Consider the following 23,305-nt stretch of genomic DNA (forward strand, 5'->3'; position numbering starts at 1 on the left):
ATCAGAGACTGTGATTCATACAAAAATAAGACAGTGTTGTCTAGTAGGCTGAGCAAGAGTCAAAGGCCAGGAACTCCTGAATTCTAATCCTAACACTGACTCCTGTGTGATTACATTTTCCAGTTTTTAATAACCCTTGTCATTGTTTTGGTAGCTCCATAACTGTGAGTGGTTCTGTTGTCTTCAGCAAAGGCTGTTACCATCTTACTGAGGATGTAGGTCAAAGATTACTTGCAAAGGAAGACAAAATCAGGCATCAAGCTTGTGTAGAAGTGGATTTGTTGGATTGGTGGCATGGTTTGTTGTTTGATTTGCTGCTTTCTGATAAATTAAAGGCCTGGAAGGGTTTTTTATCTTTGTACAGCTCTTGAATACCCTGGAAGACTTTATGGACAATTGGAGAAGTAAGGGGATTCTGACGTACCAAGGAAGTAAAACCTGCTTCATTGAAGAGGGAAATGAGTTTTAGGGAATTTACAAAAACCAAACAACAATTTAAGACTCTTGGGAGAAAAATTTTCTTTGTAAACAATTCAACACTCCTCCCTATAATCAACTCAAAGCTAGGAAAAACTCTGAATGCACATTTCTGAGTCCTCCAACACTCAACAAATAAGGGAAGACATAATTTGACATTCCTGAAACTTCTAAAGGAAAAAACACCTTTCGGGCCTTACATACATATTTTGAAGAAACAAAAGAGGTTTCAGCTCCTTTAAATCATTTTCCTTTGCAAGTCATGAAGAAGAGAGAGAGAAAGAGAGGAAATACAGTTCAATATTTTAGTACATGACCCTGGCAACAGATTTCAGAATTGGCAAAAATGTGTTATACTCCAGATTTTAAATCTGGTTAATTCAACATTTAAATACTGATAATGCAGTTTATGATAACTTGAAAGTTTCCTGTATTTGCTTTGGCGTCAAATAGTGAGTTTCATTTTCTGCATTGTAACCTATAGTTTGCTGTCAAGAGAGCAGCTTTCTTTTCCAGTTTCTTTTATTTAAACACTTCACATATTTTTACCGATTAAAGCCTCAACCCTACTTTTCTTTGAAATGTAGATGATATAGACATTTTCCTTTAATCAGAAAAATTAAAGTTGTAGTTTTAGTTGTTATTAGAACATAATACTCTAAAGATCTCCACTTCCTATAATCAAATAGATAAGCGATCTTAAATAGGAAAAAGCATCCTGAAAATCTGTTTGTCTGTAAAATCTACAGGGCCCTGATTCTGCAAAGACACATGCTTGACATGAAGCACGAGTGTTTCCTTTAAAGTCAAAGGGCCCCAATCCTACAAGCATGCACATAAGTAGACCCATTTACTACTTACATGCATAAATGTTTTGGGGCTTAAGTTTAAAAATAAGACCCACTCAAACCTACCTGTAACAAATTTTTTAACATGTCTCATCATTTGAATTGCATAGCAATCTGTTTAATCCTATTGTTAACAAAGCTAAAGCAATTGAGACCTATGCTAACACGGCAGCATAATAATGGGCTGTACCAGAAAGATCTCACCAAATGGAAGTTTTTCCTGAGTAAAGACTATGGACTTGTATCAGGATATCTTGGTAAAGAAGATATTTTAAAAAGGTATTCTGCTGAAGGTGGAATGGAAGTGCTACATTCTAATAAAGGCCCGAATATGCAAACACTTTGCATATGCTTATCTTTACTAATGTAAGTAGTCCCCTTGTTAGCACAAGTGTTTACAGGCTCGAGGCCAAAGAAATCTGTGCTAATTTGGCTACTGGTCCTATTTCAATACTAATGGTGGCTGATATCAAGATTTGCATAAGTTTAAAATATATAGTCTTACTGCCTTCTTATTATTATTTTTAAATTTTAAATTTTAAACTTTCAACCTTTTACTCCACAAAGCAGGATAATCTATCACTTCTCTGAGTGTTATCAAGGGACTAAAGTTTGGTACTGGGAAATATTTAGGAGACAGTGTATCTTTAAGCGTCTCCACCTTGGAATCCACCCACTTCTTTCTAGCTGCAATAATCTTGTTGACTCACTCACATAGGTGCTGTGTTCATACAGTAACCGGCATGAGCTGTACACTTCGTAGTTTTTAAAAGCAGACCTGTTACCATGTACTTGCCATTCTACCTCACTGGGGCTGAAGCTGTATAAAGGTAACAGTTTGGTTTTAGTTTTTAAGATCTTGCAAAAAGATAGTCCCTCCTCTCTTCCTGGAAAAGCCAGACAGACCAGTTGGATACCTTTCAGGCCTCACTCAGAACTTTATTTGTTCATCCCTCTGCCTTTTTAAAGTAGAAAGACCTGAGACACTCTTAAGAACTGAGAATCTTATTGATTTAAACAAATGGCTAATCCCAGTGCTGTCAGCAATGGACATCTACATTGTCATCAGAAACGGAATAACCTCTTAAAAAGTGGAATCTATAAGAAAAATGGAATTGCTAAAGAAATTCAGGTAAGATTTAACTAATCACTTATTGAATTGCTTCTGAAATCGTTTAGATTAACAGTTACAAATGTATTTAATAAGCTAGCTTTGTAATAATCTGTCTTCATTTTTCATTTAATGGATGGTACAGTATTGGCTTTTTCTGTTAAGTTTTACCCACATGGGACCTGATCCTGCTTTCTTTGCATCACTGGCTTAAGTCAGTGACTGTTATGGGTGCTCAAGGAATATAGAGTGGAGCCCTTGATCTAACTAGACTTTGGTATTTCATATCAGAAATAGAGAAACAACACACACTTTAAAGTTGTGGTTCCCTAAAGCTTTCCTACTCAAGGTGCTGATACTGTGTATCAAAACGTGTTTTATCCTCTTAGAAAGTTTGTGTGAAGTGTTTTTATTATGATTTGACACTGCACACGTGTGACTTGGAAATAAGGAAGGAAAAATGAGGAAGGAGAGAGGTTTTTGTTGTTGTTTGTAGTTTGATTTTCCTGGTGATTATACTGTTGTGTGCCTTGCACTGTGTCTGGTTTACCAAGGCATGCTTAACAGGCTTAACAATTGATCTTTTTTTATTTACATTAATTTTACAGTGTTAGTAGTACTTAAAAATCAGATTAATCTGCAGACCATTCTTTCAAGGTGTTGGCGTCTGACCTGCCTCTTTTGAAACCACAGCCTTTCATTTGCATGAATGCCTCACTACAGCTAATGAGAGGTGCATGGTTTTTCCCATACGGTACATCAAAACCACAGGTGTTCTCTTGTTAAACAGGTTGTATGGACTACATTTTAAAAGATGTATGTAGGTGAAGCCTATCATTATCAGAAATGTGTTGGATCTTCAAACCAAAGTTGTGCTGGCTTTGAGAATATATTGATGGCTACATAATTTTTGAGCTAAAGTTTCAGTTGGGAATAGAAAAAGTTTAAGAGCTAAATTTTGTGCTTTGGGAAGCGGAGCAGTAAGCAACACTATCTTGTGCCTGAGTGCTTACCTGACATATTTTTTCTAATTTGGCCTATGCCTAAATCTTTAGGCAATGACTGTAGCTCTTTGAATTTCCAGGCTTAGATGCATTAAAATCAAGAAACTTCTGTCTTAAGTCTTTTCATAATAAGAAGCTCGTGCATTTACCACCCTCATTAAGGCGGGTAAGACACACCAAATGTAAAAGTTAGTGGGTGCTGGCCCCAGGAGTCTCCAGTGTGAGTGGCTCTTGGCTGCTGGCCCAACCCCATTGTGGAAGGGAAGAAAACTTGTGCAATGACAGGGAAAACTATGTCTTAGGATTTGCTCCTATAAACCAGATGTGAAATTCTGTGGCATCGGTTTAAAAATTAAAAATATTTACATTTGTAATGTAAGAAATCTATACTTTTAGCATTGGTAGCAAATTCTTAGGCGTGCATCTCACCCTCCAGAAATAGTTTAGCGGCTGGACAAAGAATGAGAAATTGTTACAGTAGCAAATTCAGAGGTGTGAAAAGCTTTGCCACCTATTAATAAATAGGAATATAGCCAGAAAAACAGAATAGTGTGTGTTTGGGGATGAGCGGTAAAAAAACAATGACAGGAGCATAGGGGGGTGGTTACTTGATGCACCTGTAAAAGTTGGAAATTATTACTCTTAAACAGCAAATCGGTGGAGGAAAGGGGGGGTATTAATCAATCATTTTGCTGTTGAGGGGATTTGGAGGGTGCAGGGTGTTTTATTGGGTGGATTCAGTTGATGGAAGGCTGCAGCTGGTTCTGCCTTTTGGTTTCCGTGGTCTCCTGCTTCGTGTGCTGTTGGATCTCACAGTTCTTGCAGCCCTCGGGCCATGTCCTGGGACAACATGGCCCACCCACCGCATGAATGCCTCATTGTCCTGCTTCCGATGAATCTGCCCCTTCCCTGATGGGGTAGGGCACCTGTCTACAAACAACCAATCAGGTAGATCACTGAGGCACTCCTAGTCTTCCAAGCTGGGGTCAAGTCCCAGTTGGATTTTCCATTGCTCCACTGCTTGGTTGGCAACTCCTCAGTGAATGTGTCCAGGGGCTGCTGCCAGTCAAGGTGCCAGCTTCAGGAGCTTACGGGCTGCCACTGCTGTTCTGAAAGAGACAATGTTATAATACGTAGTACTTTCCAACTACGTATCTCAAAACGGTTATAGGGGGGAAATATCAATCTCCCCAATTTAAAGATGGAGAAACGGATGCACGGAGAGATTCAGTGGCTCACTGAAGGTCACAGTGAGTCAGTGCAGATCTGGTCTGAGAATCCAAGACTATGTCTATGCTGCCCGCCATTCGGACTGCAGGGGTGTAAATAGCCATAAAGGGTGTAACCCCCCCGGGAGGATGTTGCGGACATGAACTACAAGGTTCCTAGTTCCCATTAATGTAAGTCCTTTTTGAAAAGCGTTAAATGAACACAAACCAAGAATACAAACTAGGAACCTTTGAGTTCAGGCTTGCAGTATCCACGGGGGGTGAGGGAATGGTTTATATTACAGCACTTCGGTGCACACTGCTGTTTATGCCCTCATAGCCCAAACTGCAGGGCAGTGTAGACAAGCCGCAGGTCTCCTCAATTCCAGTCCCATGCCCTATTATTATCTGTCTGCCCTATTCAGAATACCATGCTGCTTCTCTCATTGAACTACATTGCCTGCTACAAACACAGATTGAAGGAGGAGGGGACAAGAACAGACAGGAGAGCTGTGTACAACAGGAATCTTGTTCCTGATAGGAATCTACCTTTTCATGTCTGGTCTGTCTCTTCCTCCCAGCCAACCCTGCCTCTGTTTATCATGTTTTCCAATTCTTTGCCATCCAGATAGGGTGACAAGATGTCCCGATTTTATAGGGAAAGTCCCGATTTTTGGGTCTTTTTCTTATATAGGCTCCTATTACCCTCCACCCCGGTCCCATTTTTTCACATTTGCTGTCTGGTCACCCTACATCCAGACATGTAGTGGATGCTGATGCTTCTCTGTCTCTGGTACTTGTCTGGCCTCCATCACTATAGCACTTTACAATCCTTGGTGTATTTATCATCACAGCTGCCTTGTGACATAGGGAGACTCCATTATCCCCATGTTACCGATGGGAAATGGAGGCACAGGGAAATTAAGTGGTCAGACAGGAAACCTGTGGCAGAGCAGGAATTGAACCCAGGTCTGCCATAATTCAGGCTGGCGTTCTAATCACTGAACCTTTTCCCCCACTTATCCTTGTGCTTCACCCTGACCCCACTTTTCTGCCCATTCATTACTGATGAGTAAGTCACTTGCATGGGGAGTATCCCACTGGGACAGACTACCTGGGTGATGTCGTTGATAAAACTGGGTCTGACACTGATCTCTGTGTGGCTCGAAAGCTTCTCTCTCTCTCTCACCAACAAAAGTTGGTCCAATAAAAGATATTACCTCACCCACCTTGTCTCTCTAATATGTGGGGACCAAGATGGCTACAACACTGCAAACAGTTTATTAGATGGCATTTTGCCTTTTCTGACAAATAGACTGACTGCTGTCAGCATTCTTTACCTGCGGTGATAGCCAGAGATATAGCATAACATATAATTAATATCAGCAACAAGAAAATGATAGGTTAATGCTTCTCTGGGGGCTGTCTAGGTCCCTATCAAACTAGACGTTAGCCATCACTTAATCAAAATAATAATTAAAATCTTGCTGCCTTTAACAGCATGCTGGCTGTAAATGTGCAGTGAAGATTAAAGTCCAGTTTTATAGGGATGTAGGCAGCTGTCAAACAACCTTTCTCCTTTCATTTTGTGTGTGTCTGCTTGCACTGGTGAGCTTGCAGAAGAATGAATGATTGTTTCTTTGTTAGATCTAAAGAACTATACAGAAGCACTTCATAGATTTTTAAAAATCATTTTCACTCTGCTGCTGTTTAGTATTAGTGATATGGCATAGGACAGCAAAACAGAAGTAGGAATGAACGAGGAAGAGGAAAAACTGGGTAGTAGGAGGGAAGTCTACATTTTCTTCCACTGGCCAAACAGAGGTCTCCTGGAGTTCCTTGTGGAGAATGTGTGTTTGTACACATCATTTGCAGAAAGAGTCCACACCAGAAATCCTTGCATTTTCTGACAGGCTTGGGAGGGAGATTTTAATAATTCGATTAGAACGGGTAGCAGGAATGAAAGGAGCAGAGGCAACAGAAGTCGAAGAATTCCTCACTTGGTTATACTTCAGTCCTGTCCAAGAGACACAGCTTCCAATGAGACCCTTCAGAGCAGCTGGATTGTGAAGTGGGTAGTTTGCACCCCAGGACAAACTCACTGTGTGTACTCCTGTATCTGCAGCTCAGAGACCTGCAGGACACCCTGTGCCCAAACAATTTCCTCACACCATTGGCCATACTAGGAGTCCACAGGCAACAATGTCAGGTGACATCTGAATATTAGAAGCAGGCGGGCGTAGAGGAGGATCTTACAGCTGCCGCATTTGACTACTGTGTGACTCAAGCAGTGGAGGAATTTTGAACACACAGATGGAGGGCCAGGAGACCCTCCTGCACAGCCACATGCCCATGAGACTCCCAACATTTGCTTTGACCTCTTCAGCTAGATCCTCCCCTTTGCCTTCCCAATAGCAGACTTTGACATGTGCTCTTAGTTTCCTCCTTCCCGCTCCACATATCCTTCCATTCTTTCCCCTCAGCTTAGTGAGGACCAAGTTTTTCCTCAGTAATGAGCTCTCGGAGCATGTTCTCAACACAAACATTGAAAGATCTGCAGCCCCTTCAGCCAGCCTCGAGCTGTGCTTTGTTTCCTCGGGGAGGTTCTGGTTGGGGATCAGCTTTCCGGCCTCTGGAGGAAGCCAGAAGGTGGTGACACATGGTATGCAGAGTTCTACCCCACCCAGTGGCGCTGGAATGAGCAGTGGTGGGGATGCGGGAGGAATAATATCAACCGAGTGCACGGCCTCCGTCATGTACAGGGCTCACAGTTTTGTTCAATGGCTTTCAGCATCCCCACTAGAAGAACTGTTCTAGTGCCCCATGCCACACATCCATCTCTATAATCACAAGTAGCCATATAGAATTTCTACCTAAACACCCCTCTCCAGGCCAGAAAGTCAACCGCCTGTACCTGGTCAGTGAGGCTGCATAGGATATGTGGTACTGGTGTGCAGAAATGAGCTCACCGTCATACGCTGCTAACAGAATCCAATTTTAAAAGCATGGAATGGGAGGGGTGGGACGAAACTGGTACTGGAACAAAGGATACGACAAGGATCGGTAGGGGTCATGGAGATGGCAGCCAGCCAACAGGAGCAGAGTGCAGCCTCTGTTAAATTGTCAGTTTAGCAATGATAGGTGTGGGAGTATTTTTCCATTGACTCCCATCCTATAACCTAGATAGTTTGTGTGACACATAAGCAGACGTTTTCCCCAAACCACGACATACTTCATTTCTCAGGAACTAAATAAAGCAGAGTCTCCTCACAACATCCTTTAGACCCGTCCTTCACCTTTGTAACAAGCCCCACGGTAACAGTCCTCAGCGATCTCAAGTGAGTAACCCTGAAGTGTGTCCTCTGCAGACAAACACTCCTCTCCCGATGCACTGACTTCATCTGCATCATCCTGTGACTGCACAACAGACGGTCATATCTTCTGTACCTAAAGGACCTGCCTTCTCCCTCCATTCCCTGAAGCCCTGCCTGTTTGCTGCTAAATAGACTGATTTCTGTGCTGTGGTCTGCCCCCAGCAGAGAAACTATAATGAAGCTTTGCTGGTGCTCTTTAGGGTGGTTTCTTTGCAGTTGTAGAAGGCCTAACGTTTCTCTTCTGTAGTTCTCCCTAGACTGCTGCTGTGCCTACCTCTCTTGTTAGCTTCATGTGTTGAAGGCCAATAAAGGCAGTCCCAAAGAAGAACTTGCTTAAAGTAACACAGCCATGGGGGGAAATTTGTAAATATTCCCCAGGTCACTGGACAAAGAGCCCCCATGCAGACTATTTTTGTGATCAGCCCCGACCCCTCACAGTTTGGGCCATGTATATTCACAAACACACAGTTATTATGTGTCACTGACCATAGTGATGTGGATGGGAAATTAGAAACCAATAAAGACAAGGCACGATCAGAATATAGACTGAAGAATTTTCTATATCTGCCTGCTCATCCTCACTCTAAAGTCCTCCATTCTTCTCCCTGAAAGAACCTTAAACCCAGTGACTCGAACAAGTGCTCCTGCAGTTCAGCCAATCAGGTGACCAATCATAAGCCTCAAACTTCTGATGCTTGTAGCAATATCTACAACCAACTATTTGCAAGCAATCAGTAGGCTAAAATGTGTCACATCGAGCTTCCATCATAAAAAAAAAAAATCTTACTCTTCATGATAGGAAAAAATGTGTAGATTTCAGTGAATACATTATATTTTAATATAACTTGCCCAACTTTTAAGAACAAGTTTAACTATCCAATTTAAGCTTCTAAACTTGCAACAAGCTAGAGTCATTAGAGATTCGCTAAAGGTGGGAGGTTTTCACTTTCTGTAATATATAGCCATATCCACATTATAAAAGGTTTGGCTTGCCATCCATATACTGTCACTATATAAAAATTTAACTTGCATCATTATTATACAAGCAGCCCTTAGATTTACATGTGTGAATTTTATGGACTGATAGGGAGGTGCTAAGCAGCTACCAACAAGTGTTGAGCCCGAAAGGAAAAAACTTTTTTTTATAATCACAAATTATACAAACTTCTTTCAGGCTATGTCCAAATACATCTTACACCCCGTCTATACAACTCACTCTTTTACTCAGGGCTATCATCTACCTTGCTTGGCATTGTTCTTTGTACCTGCTTACAGATGTAAAACACATACTTATGTTTAATAACTCGCTGGGCAGGTGCATCTCTGGGTGAATTTGTTATGGGAGTTATAAAGTGGGTGGGTCGTTGGTGTTTGTAAAGTCTAGTTTCAGCTCAAACTGAGAAATTTAAACTTGCTGTATAAAGTGGGGTAGCGGGGAAAGTTATAATAAAAAAACTAGTGTATTAGTAATTTTTAAAAAAATGTTGAGTGCCCATAACACCCAGACCCAAGATCTGGTTAGCCCTAACAAAACCACACAGGGAAAGGGGATCCTTACCTCTGCTCCCTGTATGGCCACATCAGTACTAGTCAGAATCTACCCTGTGGAGCCTGATTTTTCAAAGGTGCTTAGTACCTGCAGCTCCCATTGAATTCAACAGGAGCTGCAAATCCTTGGCATCTCTGAAAACTAGGCAGATAATGTCTAGTAACTAACATAGAAATGCATTGCCTTCCCCACTCCTCTTGTCCTCAAATAAAAGTGAAAGAAAGACGACTGACCCAAAGATGATTCTTTGTAACCTAAAACTTTCCAGGGCAAAAAGGATTTTAAAGATTCAACATAGTTGCTGGGCCCAAATATTTCTTAAATATGCTTTATCTTGGTGTAGACGACATGCAAGCAGTCCCCAGCTACTTAACCTTTTGAGAATTTGCTCTGGACACAAACCTACCAGAGAAATCCTTCCGATGGCTCTGGCAGCTTTGAGTGTAAACAGATGCTTACTATTTTATAGGTTCTTTTCATCTCTCTTTCTTTGTATGGTATGTTGTCTTTACAAGCAGATTGATTCAGTTATCCATTTTCAACAGACCTCCCGATGCTTTTAATAAGTGTCTTTTTTCTTCATAGAGTTCCCTGCTGGAAGGTACTGTCGAAAGAAGGTGGCTTGCATGCAGGAGGGGGGGGTGTCAACAGGGGGATTTTGAGTTTCTTTGCTGCTCTATGTTGTATTTAAAAAATAGTGGTGAGAGGTCCTTCCCTACCCCCTTCTCCCGCTTTTCCTCTCCCCCCATCCCCCAAGAAAAAAAGGTAGCTTGGCTTTTGCATTAGAAATTCAGATCTTGTCTACTATGGTAGACTCTGTGGTAACTAGAGAAATAGCGAAATTATGACAGTACAAGTGTCAAGAGACTTACAGCTGAGCTGATGTGAAGGGTAGGATCTTAATGAACACTAACTAATGAACTCAAGCTGTAGAGACTCATGTGGGTTGTAATACTTTGGTCACTTGTTGGGTTTGGTGTGCTGGTGGTGGTGATGGTCTGTGATAAACAGGAGGTCAGATTAGATGATCTAATGGTCCCTTCTGGCCTTCAACTCTAACTCTGTTGTTTCGCTCTGGAGGTCTCTGGTTCACTCATTGATGCATTGGTCAAGATGGCAGCTGTCACACCTTAGCAAATTTTTCTTTAAGAGTACGGATCCATGTATTACCAAGAGACCTTTTAAAGCAATTGTGTACTTAATCTTAGGAAACTACCTGCAATATGTAAAACAAAACTTGGGAATTGGGCAGAAAATTGCAATAAAGAATATTTAGCTATATTAGGACTATTTACTACCTCATGTAAAGCATTCTCTAAATGGGAGTGATTTAACAGATTTATGAATTACATTCATCCACTTACAAAAACATGCTGAAGTTCCAACAAATGGGTCACAGTGAAGAGAATGAAATTCTCACTGAGGTGGTAAAAGTTTCTTGATGAATGAACTATGTAAAATCTAACTGGGTCAGAGAGGTAAATATATAGGAGTAGTTGTCCCTCGTCTCCATAATATCTACCATGAATGTCATGACCAGGATGTGGGCGGTCTGACCTAGTGGTTGGAGCAGTAGCTGGTAGTCAGGCAGTGTCAGATGCCAGGAGGTCAGAGTCCGAGACAAACCAGGAGGCAAACTGAAAGTCAGGCATCAGAAGACAGGCAAGTTCAGGTTACAAACAGCAATCAGAGATTGAGATCAGATGAACCAGGGTTAGATGCCAGAGTCTAGGGCCTAGTTTTAGCAGGGTCTGGAGCAGAACCAGCCAGGCAATCTGTTGTTGCTCAGACAGGTCTATATACTGGTTTATATACTGATATCAGCCAATCAGTGGTCTGTGAGGGGTTGTCAGTTAGGCCCTTTGGGGTGGTACTTCCTGCCAAGCCTAGCTTTATCAGGTCCTCACAGGGCCACACAACCTAAACTTCTAGTGGCAATGTGGATGTGGAAGAGGCCCAGAACCCCCATGGTCTCAGGTTCTAGCCCTGCAGGTTCTTACATCATGTTCCCCCTTTGGGGTGATGCCTGTCCAAGTGACCTTTGTGGAATTTCCTCACTAGGTCAGGGGTATGGACATGGGAGGTAGGCTCCCAAGTGCACTTTTCAGGGCCATAGCCTTCCCAGTAAAACAGTTTGTACACATGGCTGTCTGTACTTCAGGAATTGAGGATGGCATGTACTTCATATTCCTCATGACCGTGGATTTTAACTGATGGAGGTGATAGTATGTTTCTGTCAGGGAAGAGGTTCTCGGTGTAAGGCTTTAGAAGGGAAACGTGCAAAATTGGGTGTATTTTGAGAGACAGGGGTAGCTAGAGTTTGAAAGTAACTATTAATTTGCTGACATATCAGGAAGGGTTCCAGGAACTGGTGGTTCAATTTCTGGGCGGATCAACAGATCTGGAGATCTAGGGCAGTGAGCCACACATTCTGGCTCACTGTGAACATCAGAGCTTGCCGCCGATAGTCCACGTGTCTCTTGTAGTCCTTCTCTGCTTCTTTTAGGTGATTCCTGAGCTCTTCCTGAATAAAATGGATCTGTTAGACCAGTGGCAGCAGGGTTCGATGAGGCTGCTGGTAATGCAGGTGGAAACAGGGGTGGAGCCCATAACTGGCAAAGAAGGGGCTCAAATCCAAGGAGGCATAGTTGGCATTGTTGTATGAAAACTCCCCATATAGACCAGTTGACTCAGTGGCAGTTTATTCAGCACCACAAGTACTACTCTAGTACTTGGTTCACCCATTCAGTTTGTCCATATTTTTGGGGTGGTATGCGGTGGAGGTGGATAGACAGATGTCCAGGGCCTGAACATTTTGTGCCTGACTCAAGAGATGAATGATGGGCCTTGGTCAGAAGCTATGTGGTCTGGGAGTCCCTGGAGCAAGACCAGGTGGTGTAGCAGGAGTTGAGTGGTAGCCTCAGCAGAAAGCAGATGGCTGCAGGGGGATGAAATGGTCCATTTTGGTCAGGCAGCCACAACTGCTAAGACTATGGTCTGGCCATCAGGCGCCATGAGTTCCACAACAAAGTCTAGCCTGATGGCAGACCAAGACCTAGCCAGAGTCTCCAGGGCTACTAAGGTGTCAAAGTGTCTGGTTCGATGTGTCTTGGTACGTGTACAGCACTTGCAGGAGTCCACTTAAGCTTGGACCTCAGCCCACAAGCAGGCAACCATGCAGGAGGTCTTCCAGTGGCCAAAGTGACCCAGCAGAGCATCATGGCACAGCTCTATTACCTCCAGTCATGGGCACCCTGGGGAAACATATCTGTGCTCACCAAAGTATGTTATCCCATCCCACATGGAGTGGTGCATCTTAGCCCTCAATGGCATGGACTGTGTCCCTTGGGCAAGTTGGTCTTCTTTCAATGCAGACTGCATGAGGGAGAGCAGGTCTCACTGAATTGTGGCATTAACAAAATTACCGGGCTTGAGAAGATAGAGGGGTCAGAAGTTGGTTCTTCAATTCCACGGTATTATTCCCTCTGCTGTGATAGAGCATGGGCTTTCCCATTTCGCTTTCCCAGACAGTAAGTTTTCTAGAATAAAATGCACAAGGGTGCAGAATTGACTGAGGTCCGAGTTGCTGTGAGAGTACCACCTCCAAGGCCATATTGGATGCATCTGCTTCCACTATGGTTGGGTGAGGGTGTTCCAGAATCAAGCCCGTGGTGAAGGCAGCTTTCAGGTGACCAAAACCAAGCTGGCTTCGGGCAATCAAGTGAATTGTATGGCTTTGCAAAGGAGGGAAGTCAGGGGAGTTATTAGTTCAGAGACATTGGTGATGAATCTCCTACAGAAATTTGCAAAGCACAGGAAGCACTGGAGTTCCCAGTCTGGCATGCTTTCCTGTTGCAGATGGCTTCCACCTTCTGCAGATCCATCTGAATTCCCTCTGGGGTGATGTACCCCAAAAATTCAATGGGAACCTGGTCGAAAGTGCACTTATTCAGTTTGGCATACAAACCATGCTTCCATAATCTCCTCAGGACAGACCAGACATAATGGTAGAACTGCTCAGGGTTCTCAGAAAATACCAATGTATCATTGAGGTAGCTAATCATGCACTGGCCCAGGATGTCCCTGAACACATAGTTTACAAAATGTTGGAACGTTGCAGGGGCATTGGTTAGGCCAAATGGCATGACCAAAGTTGCGGTATCATGTACGAAAAACAGTCTTCTATTAACCCTCAGGACTTCTGCACACTAGATTGTATGTCCCATGAAGATCCTGGCAGTCCTCAGGCAGTCCAGAAATTCTGGAATGAGGGGTGTGGAAGCAGAGAAAGAACTGACAGGAAGGGGATGCAATGCATGCCAGTTCGTTAGCAAGAGTCAGGCTAACTGTAACCCTAATAACGCGAGATTTGTAGAAGCGAGGACTGTGTGAGGTGAGTGGGAAGGAACTGTGTGAGAAGTTGTTGCGACCTTGTGTAGATAATGTGTAGAAAATATTGTATGTAGACTAGAGTCAATACAAGTGAGAAAAATAAGATATCAAGATGGCCTATGTATAAACAAAATGCACCTGTTGCTTATTATTGTCTGTAATGAAAGGTATAAAGGTTTGCTGTAATTGTTTACCTGTAGAGAGACCTGTTTAGCTCTCTCCCTCTACGCAATTGTTAGAGAAAATAAAGTATCTGACTTGCTGTACCCAAACAAAAAGTGAGAACTCTGTTATTCTCTGACAATTGTTATTCTCCAACAGGGGCAAGAGGTACCAGTTATGAATAGTCACTTGGCTCAATGCATGATAATCTACACAGAGGCATAGTGACCTATCCTTCTTCACAAAGAGGACTGGTGCTCCAGCTGGAAAGGCAGATCACCAAACAAAGCCCTTGGTGAGGTTTTCCTGGATATACACAGATAGCGCCTCCAGTTCTTGTTCAGATATGGAGTATATCCATCCATAGGGCTCCTTTGCCCCAAGCTGTCAGTCTATTGGACAGTTGCAGTCTCTGTGTGGGGGTAATGAGTCTACATGTTTCTTTTTTTTAAACACATCCAGGTAGTCATGGTACTTGTCAGCTAGGCTGAGGTTATGACCTGGAGCCGCTCCTGCCTGGCTAGCCCCCGCTGTTCAGGGTTCCACTTCTGAGTGTCTCATCCAATCCTGGGCCCTGGGTGAAGGTCACTTGGGGGCTGATGCCTTCACTGGAGACACGCATTCCGACAATATTCAGAGGAGAAGCTAATGCTCCTCTGCCTTCAGGAGATACACGGGTAATGCCCCTCCAACCAAGGAATGCCAAGAATTATCAGGAAGAATGGGGAGAGGATTGCATCAAAACATATTGTTTCTTGATGCCGTTCCACTACGGGGCTCTTTGGGGATGGTCTATTGATTCACCAGCCCCAATGATAGGGGCGACCCATCAATTGTCTCCACCCAGGTCTGCTGTTGGTTTCACCCAGAGAGGGATCTGGAGGGTTTTTGGCTGCCTCAGCATCTATAAAGTTGGCAGAAGCCCTAGAATCTATCATTGCTAGTTGTGGAGCGATCTGCTGCTCCTGCACCAAGACCTCCAACCACAGTAGCAACTGGAAATGCAGTTCCCAGGTCTGGTTCTACTTGAGAGCAGATAGGGTGGTTCTGGAGCCTGGAGCTCGGGTCGTGCCCAGGCAGGTCCCAGGCCCTCAAGAAGCCACTGGTTGGAGACAGCCTGGCCCTTCCATCATCGGTGGAGGGGTTGGATAGATTTGGCGGGTTGGGGGACGAAGTAAAGGCTGTCTGAGCAAATTGTCATGACCAGGGCATGGGCAGTCTGACCTCCTGGCATCTGACCTGGCCTGTCTCCTGACTCCTGCTCTGATCACTAGGTCAGATTCCAAGACAGGCCAGGGGGCAAACCAAGATTTAGGAGTCAGGCAAGATCAGGTTACCAGGAGATTGGGTCAGGCAATCAGAGAGCAAGGTCAAGGATGAACCAGGGTTGGAAGCTGGAGTCTAAGGGCTAGCATCAGCAGGGTCTGAAGCAGAAGCAGGCCGACAGTTTGTGTTGTTGCTCAGACAGCTCCCCATCATGGCTTCCTGGTTTATATACTGATTTCAGCCAATCAGTGGTCTGGGGGGGATCTGCCAATCAGACCCTTTTGTGCAGTACTTCCTGCCAAGCCTAGCTTTAGAGGGTCCTCCCAGGGCTGCCTAGCCTAAGTCTCTAGTGACTGCGTGAAGGTGTCAGCGAGCCAGAACATCCATGGTCCTAGCTTCTAGTCCTGCAGGTTCTTACAATGAAGGACATTCCTACTGCTTACAGGATCTGCGTAGCCAGTCTTCTCTCTCACTTTGCATTTTAATGACATGGCCCTAGGACAACGTGGAACACCTTATCCTTATAAGGACAAGGAGGACAGTAAAGAATAGGCAAAAAGATTCCATTTCTGTGGGAATGCCCACATACTTATCGAGAAAAATTCATCAAGTTCATGGCTCCCCTACATTTAGGTTCTTCTGCCCATGAATATAGATATATTTTTTTAATTACATAATAAGTAAATGACATAGGACTAGTTTCAGGTTTTTATTCAATTTCTTCTGTAATTTAAATAATTTATTTTTTTACTAATTAGCTTGTATTAGAAAAATTAATGGCTTTCTTTATAATCATGTGCAAGCCAACAGGGTGACATCTAGTTGTACCTTCTGCAACTTCATGTAGAAAACGTGTTCACTTTAGAAACTCTTGGTTTGTGTACCATTAAAAAGAGAGCCACTAGTTTTTCCAATGCAAGATGGTGCACATATATGTGTGTACACATACATGCATATATGCTTAAATGGAATAATAACCTCAATTATTTTTTCACTCATCTTCTTCTTCATCCCTTCCTGGCATATGTTTCATCCTCATGCCCCTGTGAAGCTCATCATTTAGATTGTAGAGCTCTCAAGCAGGGACCCATTTTCTATGCCCTTCCTGTAAAGCACATAGCATCCTTAAGTGTGTGTGTCAGCCCTTATGATTCATCAGGAGCATACCCACTTGCAAGTGCCAATGATTTATACAGTAGAATGTAATTGGCACAGCTGCCATTCTAATTAATTGCTGCTGCAGAGCCAGTAGAAAAAATGTGTATGTTGCGTGTGGACTGTTTTTATTTTTAAATCCAAAGGGTCTTTTCCCCCTTGCAATGTATAGAAAAGCAAAATTTGAGCCCAATTTATTTGTTCTAAGCAACCCAATGATTACTGATCATTGCTTCAAACTAATTTATTCACTTCTAAATTAATCAATATAGAACTTTTTCATCTATAGATCACTGGCTCAAATGCAGATCAGGTCAACAGCAACAAAGTCATTGTCACCATCTGATTGCTGTGTAACCTTTATGAACTCCGTGGATGGTTTCAGTCCATTTCCTGTTTGACAGGCATCCACATTACTAAAATAATGGCATTCCAATCAGAGCCATAGTTGGGAGTCTTCAAATAGAGGACAGGCATTGAATGGATATGTAGATCTAACCACAAGAAATGGTCCCTCCAAGTCATGGTTGAAGCACACTGGCAAGGCAGTTTCAAAACATATGGACTATCATTGTTCTGAAGATGTTAGAGGATTTTCATTTCCAGGTCTGTTGATCCAGCTCTTTTCACAAAAACTACATTCATTTTAAAATGTTAACGAATTCACAAAGTGTGAACCATGGTGTAGGAGTGAGTGGCCTTCCCTCCCTGTGAATGTCGGGAGGGAGGCCACACCCCCTTGCTATCTCATTCCTAGAAAGGCAGTCTGGAAAAGGAGAAATTAGCTGTTTCTGGTGCCCAGGCCTTCTGACCTGGGCTGGGCAGTAATCAGTCTCTGGATCTCAAGCCCTCAGGCAGGGTGGAGCCCCAAACAGTCTAGGGCTCTGGCCCTCAGGCAGGGCAGAGCAGAGCAGCAAACAGACAGTCCAACATCTTGGCTCTGGCAGATGGTAGACAAACTCAGGACTCTTGGCCTAGAGTGGGGAGGCTGCCACCCCAGGGGTGGGGTTGGCATCAGGGAAGTAGGGGGACCCAGGCCTACCCTACTCCACCATGTCTCAGCCCAGGGCCCTGACAGTGGCTGAGTGTTCCACCACTGGGTCAGCGGGGATCCAGCTGAAACACGTTGACCTGGATTCAGGCAACGACACAACCAGATAATAGTCTAGTGTCCCTGGGCTACTTAAGGTGCATCTGTGGCTTAGGATCATCCTCCATCTCTCCAATCTATACTGCTAACGGCAGTTCCAGCAGCTCCTCGGCATTCCTGACAGCAAGCAGCTCTGACAGCTCCTTCAGGCCCTCGGCACTGTAGCAGTCTCTGTCTGACTCGAGCCCCTGCAGCGGGTGAAAGGCATCTCTCTCCTCCAGCGGCTCCAGCCCAACTGAGCTGCTGGGCCCACCTTTTATACTTCCTGTCCCACCCCTCTGCTTCCAGGGGGGCAGGCATGGGTTTTCCTGGCTCCTCCCCTGGCACGGGTTCTTCCCTGTCAATCTTGGAGGGAGGCCACATCCCCTCGCTACACATGGAAACTAAGCCCCTTTTCTCAACTCTTTCCAGGATTCAACTGAGCCATTGAGATGTGAGTCACCATAGTAACACTTCTGTAGTGACTCCATCAATTTTTGCAAAACTAAAGCTTTCATTTAAAAGAAAATGCTAGCCCTTATGTTTGCAGAGAACTCAAATGCGAGCCACACAATGATGTCTTACCAGACTGGCAAGAAAAGTGAAATAGTAACTCTGAAGGCCAGATTCCGCATTCTTTACTCAGGGCTTAATTTTCAGAGGAGGATGCCCTGGGAGTTGTGGTTCTGCCGCACCTGAGAATCAGCCTTTACTCGTTAGTCAAGCAGAATCCCCACTGATTTCAGAATGCAGAAGTAATAAGTGCTGAAAAGGTCCTCTGAAGGCTGTTGCCAATTTGAATATCAGATCTGTTAACTAGTACTTTAACTATCGACTGCTTTAGCAAAAAAAATACTGGTACTTTTGTAGAGTACCATCACTCCTCCCCCAAACCTAATTTAACCGCTGTCTCCTTTTCTCCTCATACACCCCACTCGCAGCTTCTCTGCACACAAAACTGACCAAAGCGAGGAGTTCCTGGATCCCAAGTCTGAAATGATAACCTCATCAAGAAAGCTCACCATGGGATCAATAGATGGAATAACTTCTTTTATTTGGACGTACTGAATTGTTGGGCCCAAAGTTCACCTTCATGTGCCATTCATTCCCAGAGCTGATTCTTATCACTGTAGGTTAGAAGGGAGTTATGCAGTTGTGTGTGGAGCCTAGGTTAATGGGCCCTAGAATAACTTGTATAGTGTCTAAAGTGTACATACCAATATACACAGAATTTACAGATGAAGAGACTAGCAAAAAAGCTAATAGAAATCCAATCATGCTGCCACTTCTGAGCAGGGTGAATTGATTTAAATCAAACTGATTTTAATCATGATTTAAATCAGGAAGCAGGAAACCGTGATTTAAATCCTCAATTTTAATGTTGTTTTGCATTTGTACTTTTTAGTTGTTTTCCAAAAGAAAGATGGATTGTCACTGGTTGAAAACCTTTAAAACATGTTGATTTGCAACTAAAGATAGCCTTTGGCCCTTCTTTTTGCTAGCCAGGAGGATATACAGTATCTGTATACATTTATTTAAGCAATTATGCGGCTTAACATACATTTGTTCAAATACTTAAATTTTACTTGTTTTTACTATGTTAGAAAACAGTGACTGGTGTATTTCTTATTTACTAGATTAATTTTTTATTCATGATTTGTGTCAAGCTCTATTTGGATGGAAATTGGAATTCAATTAAAAAAGCACAAAAAATAAATAAAACTACCTCAAATGTGCTGGATACATGATAAACTTACTTTTTCTTCTTAAAACATATTTTGCTTTCAAAACTCCCTGATTCATTAAACAAAAGAAGTGTTATCTATAGTAAGTGAATTGAACTGATTGATTATGGTCACCATGTCCTTTGAGAGTTTAAAACTAGTTGATCTCTTCCTCTCACACCTAATTTTTATTCATCAAGTGGAAGAGGAAAACAAGCTTTCCTGCTTTTTCAACTCCCAATTAGTTTCTTAACCTTGAATGAAATAGTCATTGAACTGAACTAGTTGAATAATGAATAAAATATTCTTTCTGCACCTGTAGAAGAGGCTACTGTTGTCAAAAGCTGGTTTAGCACTTCCACAAATTCTGATGGTCGGTTCTTATCCAGTGCCTTTCACCATTTCAGTGGTTTGTCTTTCTTTAAGACTTTTGGGGGGCAAACATACTACTAAATAACTATTTTAATTATTTAATTTAAATTATTTTAATAGTCGATAGTAAGTTTAGTCCTTAACATAGGTTGTCATATTTTCAAATTTATTTTAAAATAGATTATTTTAAAATATATTTAAATTAAAACCAATTTTAATTGATTTTTACCTACCTTGCTTCTCAGTAGCTAAGGCTCAGGAGTTGCCCTCACCATGAATTTGTCCTTGGACCTCATTACTTGCTATTCTTTCTCTTCCTGCCCCTTCGTTCAACTCATCTATCTTACTGGCCCCTTACTAATATGTTGAGCCTTGCATGGCCTCCCGAGGGGGAGGGTGTATCTTGCACACATAACTAACCATGTAGCGAAGCAAAGGAGGACATTTGACATAGCATGTTTGGTACAGTGTGTTGCCAGAAGGAGGAGGATGAAGGATGGGATATGTGGTTAGGAGGAAGGAGAATCTTTGGGTTACTGACAAATTATATATGCAAAGTACTACTGTTGGAATCAGATTTACAAATCAGAACATTATAACTACCCATAATCCCAACCTACTTGGAATTTATAATAGAAGCAAAACCAGCTAATATTACTTACTACACCTTCGGAAAGAAAAAATATTCTCGTTCTACTTCTGTTCATTTTTTGAATTAATTTATAAAGCCCTATTGGCTTTAGAGCTCAGTTCATCTCAATCTCGAACAAGCAGTTATTTTTTTGTGCAATCTACAGTTTTCTTAATTCACAGGTCCTTTGAAATCACTGAAGGCTTGATTCTTAAAACAGTAACTTCCCAATGTTTTTGTATTTATCATTCCAGCATAAGTCATTCAATAAGAATGTCCAAAACAAGGCCCATAAAGCAAAATCACTTTAATGATAAAGTAACCATGAAAACTGTGAGCCTCAAAAAGACAAAAATCTCAAGACACCTTGTGGTTTAAAACAGAATTAAGCAGGATGCTAGACATTAATTTAAAAGGTGGGGGATTTTCCCTAAATAGAAGATGAACTCTTTTTTGGAAATCTAACCCCGATTGTGAGTGTTAAGAAGTTCTGAAAATCTGGCCCGATCCCTTAGTCAGTGTAGCAAATGGGAGTGATCTCTTTTTTAATTAACTTTGATTACTTAAGAGGGGAAGGGAGGAACCATAATCATAATCAGATTATTCTGCAACCAGATACTGTAGGCATATCTCCTAAAGCAGTCAGATTACAATAATATCTGGAGTAACTCAATTTAGATACCTATTTCACATCTATAAAGACTAAAGCATACATTTAAACAAAGACCTACAATTGCTTTTTTCTGGTGCAATTTTTAATAATTCAAATAACAATATTGCATGTGATCTTGAAAACTGATCCTCCCTGTCATATCAAGTTTACTAGTGTCTTTAATAGTCAACCGCTTAGAAAGAAGAACTTTCACTTTGATTATAGCTTACTAATGAGGGAGGAAAAGAAGGGTTTAGAGCAGCTGCTAACTCAGATAATTTGATCTGATTGTCCTGAGGAGTGAACAGTGTTGAAAGGAAAAGTAGTGATGAGGTGGAGCTGCTTGGGAAAACAAAATGCTTAGTGAGAACTAGGTCAGGAGAGTGATTAAGATAGTAGGTGTGGGTGTCTGTAAAGCTGGAGGCCAAAGGAGAAGGAAGAGTGGGAAGAGAGGAAGTGAGTCACACGAATTGCCAATGTGGCAGTGGGAGAGGGCAAGGGACTAGAAGAGGCGGTAGACTGCCAAGTTTTAGAGATGGAGAACTGAGTGGAAATAGAGCTAGTGGGAAGAGAAAGAGCTAGAAAGGACGGGAAGAAGGGAAGAGACAATGGCTTTTAGGGAGAGCAAAGATTAATACAGATTTCAGCAGGAAAGAGGACAGGGACATCATTTGCTGGGGGGAAATGAGGCAGTGCCCCCCCCAAAAAAAACCATTTGGTTTGCCCTCTTTTCCCTCCAGATTTTCATAGCTCCTCACTGGTCAATGCTGTTGTGACTTCCTCAGATCTGCAGGTCCACTGTGGATTGGGCTGGGCTAGGGTCCCTAATTGCTGTCTTGTCAGCACCACCTTCCTCACTAGGGCTGGCTCTAGGTTTTTTGCCGTCCCAAGCCAAACAAATTTTGGCTGCCCCCCAGCCCTGGGCTCCCCCCCCCCCCCCCCCCACACACACACACCCCTGCCGCCCCAGCCCTGGGCTCTCCCCCCAACCTGCACCCTCCTGCTGTCCCAGCCCTGGGTCACTGATAACTTGCTCCCAGGGTGGGTCATTCAGCAGGAATTTTGGATGTGCACAGAACACAGACAGGATTGGTTCCCATATGGTTACAGAACTGCAGTAAAGGGGAACAATTTTCAGCTTCTGTGACTGGAGGATATCTGGATGCATATTATAAGACTGTCCTACATAAATGAGGAAAAGTTGAGGTGCCTTTATTATTCTTTTGTTCTACTCTTTGTTTCTGTGGGGAATTTGCCAATGCAATATCACTGTCTTCCTTTTAAACAAATAAAACTTAAAAAAAAAAAAAAAAGGCAATGGCTGTTGAAAATAGCAATTCCAGTCCTAAAAACCACTGGGAAGCATTTCTTGCTCAATTTTATTCTACTTTTTCTACAGCAAGTTACAGTGGATCAGTATATATGATTTGGGAGAATTGAAGTAGCAGCTGCCCAAATTGAGCTTGAGCACTCCTGAATTTTTGAGGGTGTTCAAATCCGGAAGGTAGGTGCTAGATTCCCTTTCTGAATATTAGCTATATCTGGAAAGGAAAAGTCAATTTCTGCTTCGATGGCTCAGAAGTGGAAATCCTCTTAAGTGCCTGGTACTGTATCTAAAGCTGCCCAAGTCCTCTAGCAGAGACCTTCCCTCCCTTCCTTTTAATTTTAAATTCTAGTGGGATCCACGTACCTCCCTTGCTAGGCTTCAGATAGAAGTCTCTTGTCAGAGGGTGGAGATGGATGGCAGGAGAGAGATCACTTGATCATTACCTGTTAGGTTCACTCCCTCTGGGGCATCTGGCATTGGCCACTGTCGGTTGACAGGATACTGGGCTAGATGGACCTTTGGACTGACCCAGTACGGCCATTCTTATGTTCTTATGTAGAGAGGTGCACTGTCCATTTAGTCCACCCAATTCCTTCTTTGGAGGCTGCAAGGTGAGGTCACACCAGTATCCCTAATCCAGTCTGGGGAAGTCTTCTGAAGGGGATATCTGGGGCAAGCCTTCTACTCCTTGGGCTGGGCACACTTGTCCCCCACTCACAGTGCCACCCCCTTCTAGCAACCAGCTCTCCATTCACAGCAAGCTGCAGCATGGCTCAGCTACCTCACTCCCTCCCCCTCCCTTTCCTGTTGATAGCTGCCAAGGGATTGCTGGGAAATGTAGTTCTTTCCCTGCTCCAGGGCTGGCTCTATAGGCAGGGAGCTAGGCAAGGAACTACAGCTTCCAGGATCCCGTGGGGGGGGGTT

At 43.0% G+C, this 23,305-nt stretch overlaps 1 protein-coding gene across 1 annotated transcript in view; it reads left to right on the forward strand.

Annotated features, from left to right (window-relative positions):
* The first annotated feature begins 2,038 nt into the window (after positions 1-2,038).
* SPTLC3 (serine palmitoyltransferase long chain base subunit 3) overlaps positions 2,039-23,305 on the forward strand; it is a 120,459-nt gene continuing 99,192 nt past the window's right edge. Inside the window, exon 1 of the mRNA XM_034764137.1 lies at positions 2,039-2,457. Coding sequence (XP_034620028.1) covers positions 2,347-2,457 — 111 coding nt within the window. The 5' untranslated portion in view covers positions 2,039-2,346. The remainder of the gene's footprint in view (positions 2,458-23,305) is intronic.

The sequence above is a fragment of the Trachemys scripta genome, chromosome 3 (genome assembly GCF_013100865.1).
Source record: "Trachemys scripta elegans isolate TJP31775 chromosome 3, CAS_Tse_1.0, whole genome shotgun sequence".
Taxonomy (NCBI): domain Eukaryota; kingdom Metazoa; phylum Chordata; order Testudines; family Emydidae; genus Trachemys; species Trachemys scripta.